The 3,797-nt window shown below is 37.0% G+C and overlaps 1 protein-coding gene across 1 annotated transcript; it reads left to right on the top strand.

Moving 5' to 3' along the window:
- Window positions 1–1,439: 1,439 nt before the first annotated feature.
- Window positions 1,440–2,941, top strand: GCK72_024881 (uncharacterized protein; the record flags this gene model as incomplete). The annotated part of the gene is made up of 6 exons (XM_003118237.2): window positions 1,440–1,490; window positions 1,641–1,722; window positions 1,767–1,842; window positions 1,977–2,058; window positions 2,107–2,238; window positions 2,750–2,941. The coding sequence occupies 6 exons, from the start codon at window positions 1,440–1,442 to the stop codon at window positions 2,939–2,941; spliced, it is 615 nt and encodes a 204-aa protein (XP_003118285.2).
- Window positions 2,942–3,797: the final 856 nt, after the last annotated feature.

Below are 3,797 nucleotides of genomic sequence, written 5' to 3' on the forward strand. Positions count from 1 at the left end.
TTCAAACAGAGGTGTGAAACCAGTTGCGTATCAAATGATTATCGACGCTTTTTGACATTTGACTGGGGTCACGTGGCTAATAGAATCGGGAAAAATAGCGCATGTACTTTCAAACTTTCTCTAATTTAGCGGTTGATCTAGAACTAATTGAATTGGCTACAAATTAAATTTAATGCAACTAAAAAATCTTAGCTTAATCTTTTTGCTGATCTCAACTCTAGAAAGTGTGTTGCCCATGTTGAACTTTCTATTCAAAAATATTGACATTTTTTCGGTAAATCTATTAAAAAAATAATCTTGAATGGTTAAAATTTCAAGTTGGTATTTATTTCAAAACGTTTCCGTGAAAACTATTAACTGAAGTGCTCAAAAGAAAACTAATTTATCAAAATCACAGCTAGACTACAAAATTGCAGGAGACAAAAAATTGGTAGCACCCTTCACAAATAATATCCTTAGCAATCTATCTTACTACACGTTGCCCGAATTTCGCTGACTACAATCAAATGTGTCAAAACCCGGAACTCATTGATTGTTTCGTTGAAATTCCACTTTCGCAAGATGTTTACCAATAACATTTTATAGATGAGGAAACTGTGATTGATTTTTTTTTTCGGGAAGTTAGTTCAAGATACGCCTCATATTTCCATCTTCATACTTTGATTTATAAATTTTTTTAAAATATTGTTTATACATCAAGTGTAAGGTCCTCTCCGCGCAGTAAGGAAATCAATAGATCTTTCCTCGTTAGTCACATTTCTATCTCGGACCATTTCATCGGCCTTTTCTCTGTGTTCTCCTTTTCCCAACACGTTGCTTGGCCACCTCTCACCCTCAAACAAGACAATGGCTCACCTGCCAATCTAACATCTTTATTGTCCTTTCTCTGAGCGCACCACTCAATTGCTTACAAGAAAACGAAGAAATTGTATTCTTTATGCCGTTTTATGGGTTTTCAAATTTTCAAACTGTGATTCTTTTCAAGTACTTCCATGTTTTCTAGATGAATTTCTGAATAATCGCAAAGAAAATTGCACATACGATTCAAAAGTTCAAGAAAAAAACGAAGTTTTCACAGTAATAAAATGTTTGTATGAAGCCCTGGCTAATTTTGAAGTTCCCATTCGTATAAAATTTCGCAATAAAAAGTTTCTTCCTAAGTGTGTCTTGAAAACGCGCCAACCAAATCGTTGGCGTACTTTCCGTGCGTGTGTGTTTACAATGAGTAGACGGGTCGATATGAAGACCGAGGAGGCTACCCTTTTCTCTTTTCTCAAGATCACGTTTCTTTTTTCTTTGACTTTACGCGCCAATTGCTAATAGAAATGAACTGGTTTGATTTTTACGCAACTACCTCTTTCTTGAATATGCTTACACGTTTTAATGCTAATTTTTTCCCCTCAAAATACGCGGATTTTACAGATTTATCTCAACAATTCATGTCAGGAGCCGATGAAGATGCTTTACCAGTATTTCTCAACACAACAGAAGTAAGTTTTGCATCTTTGAAAACTATAAAACGACTTGAACTTGTTAATTTTGTAGTTCTGAGACGCTAGACTTTTTTACGTCTCAGTTCGTTCAAGTTTCACTCCAAAAGCTAAACAAAACCTTTACAAAAACTCAAATCGTGTTTTCAGCTACAATTCCGACTCAGTGAGAAAAGTCAGGCGAAGCTCTTCACATTGTACAACCCATTTGGACATCCGATAACATATAAAAGTGAGTTTTCTGGTTGTCTTTCACATAAAAAGTGTCTATTTCAGTTTTATGCACAGCCACACGCAACTACACAGTGAACGAAACGTCCGGGACACTTCAAGCCAAATGCTGTCAAGATATGTAAGTTGAATTCTTACTGTCCACCCCTCTAGAACCATTGGATACGAAGGTGATTCTCAAAAAATGACACGTTGAGGATAAACATTTCATCTATCAGTTCACGAGTTATTTCATTTAAAACTAGTTTTTTTCAGAGTCGTACGATGCATTCAGCGACTGCCAGTTGGAAACGTTGACAAATTGAAGATTGAGATTTGCAAGAAAGGAGCGCCAACAGTAAGTGAAATATCCTTTTTTACTAAATATGAGCGTTTTCCGTTGCAGTCAAGCGGATCTTGCGTGCTCAACCTCCTCACAATCTCGAATAACACACCGGACCCAGAGGAGCGCTTTGAAAGGATGGCTCAATCAAACAGGATGAGTACTTCGACCTCCAGTGAGAGAGGAAATGATAGGGTATGTTTTGTTAGGAAACATTTGGATCACGTTGGCGTGGTATACTCTTCTCGGGCACCTTTTCTAATCTTTTGAGAGAAATTAAACGAAATTTATGCTTGACAAGAGCACCTCAGAGTGTCTCAAGTTTGGAACAGTTTCAAATTGTCAGGCATTAAGGACCGAGTGATTAGGCAGATTCAAAATTTTTGCAGTGCTTCACCTCTGATTTGAAAATCATTATCGGGCTTCTATAGGGTTAACCACAGGGGTGAAACTGTGAAACGGTTCTTCTCGGCGGCAAGTGACGAACACAAAACAGAAATTTGGAATTTGTCTAATCAAGCTCGCCTTAATGCCTGATAGAAATTTGAAACGATTCCTAACTTGCGACCCTCTGAGGTTTTCTTGTGAGATTAATCACCTTTCGTGCCTACAACTGCTGCGTTTATTATTAAAAGAGTAATTTTACTGGAGAGTTTCAGCTTAGAGCGCAAACCTAACATCTCATAGAAACCCTATCAAATTTCAGAACCAGTCAAACATGTGGATTTGCTTGGTAGTTGGACTCTGCTGCGCGATCGCTCTCTTCTGCCCAACTTCAGGCGAGGCGGAATCAAAATCATCGTCGGTCCCTCCAATCCTCCATATGTCATCACAACAAAAACTTGTCGCCTCCTACATTCTTGGTATTGTTTCTGTTTTAATTCTCCGACCTATGTAAATTCATACTATGTCATTCAACCACTGGTAAATTGTCTCCCGAATCACTTCCCTTGTTCTCCCGTCCTTAGAAATATGAGTATATCTTACTGGCATCTATGATATTTTGCCTTATATAAAACTATTCACTTATGGGGTTTTTTGCATATAATTTTTTCTTGATATTCTTGCTTTTGGTTTATAGGAAATGTCATGAATTACGCACGTTTGCTTTGTTTGTATCAAAACTCACTTTCTACCTCGTTTCTTGTGAATATTACTTGTACTTCTGAATAAAAATTGAATAAATTGTTCATTTATTTGAAAAGTCAAGTACTCTTGTTGAAAAAAAATACATATGAAACAATCAAACAGAAAAAAGAAAAAATTGTTCGGTCGAGCGAAGTGAAGAGCTCACAACAGATGCGAATGCAGCACTATGCAAATTATAATAAGGTGCTATAGAAATTCAAGTTTCAGGCTTCATAACCAAAGTACAACTTAAAAAAGCTAATGTCATCGAAAAGGAAGAAAACAGTTCTATCTGCTTTTGGATGTTCACAGCATTTACGGAAAGAGACATCAAAACTAAAGATAGAAGAGGAAATTTCGAGAAGAAAAGTGTAAAATTTGATAAAACACTCATTCTGCGGCGATCTCCGATTTGCCATGAGCTGCGATCGTTTTGTCTCGAAATATTTCTTAGCCAACTCGTCGAAATCCACTCCAGCGGAGTGCCAACTGACTTTGAACTTCTCAATCAGCAATTTCTCATGAGGGGGAAGACCGTTCACTGTAATTAATTGGTTATTTCACTAGAATTTGAATTTTTGCTTTCTTACTTTGTTCGACAGGCGGTGAAAACGAACGAAATGTGA

The sequence above is a fragment of the Caenorhabditis remanei genome, chromosome X (assembly GCF_010183535.1).
Source record: "Caenorhabditis remanei strain PX506 chromosome X, whole genome shotgun sequence".
Lineage (NCBI taxonomy): Eukaryota > Metazoa > Nematoda > Chromadorea > Rhabditida > Rhabditidae > Caenorhabditis > Caenorhabditis remanei.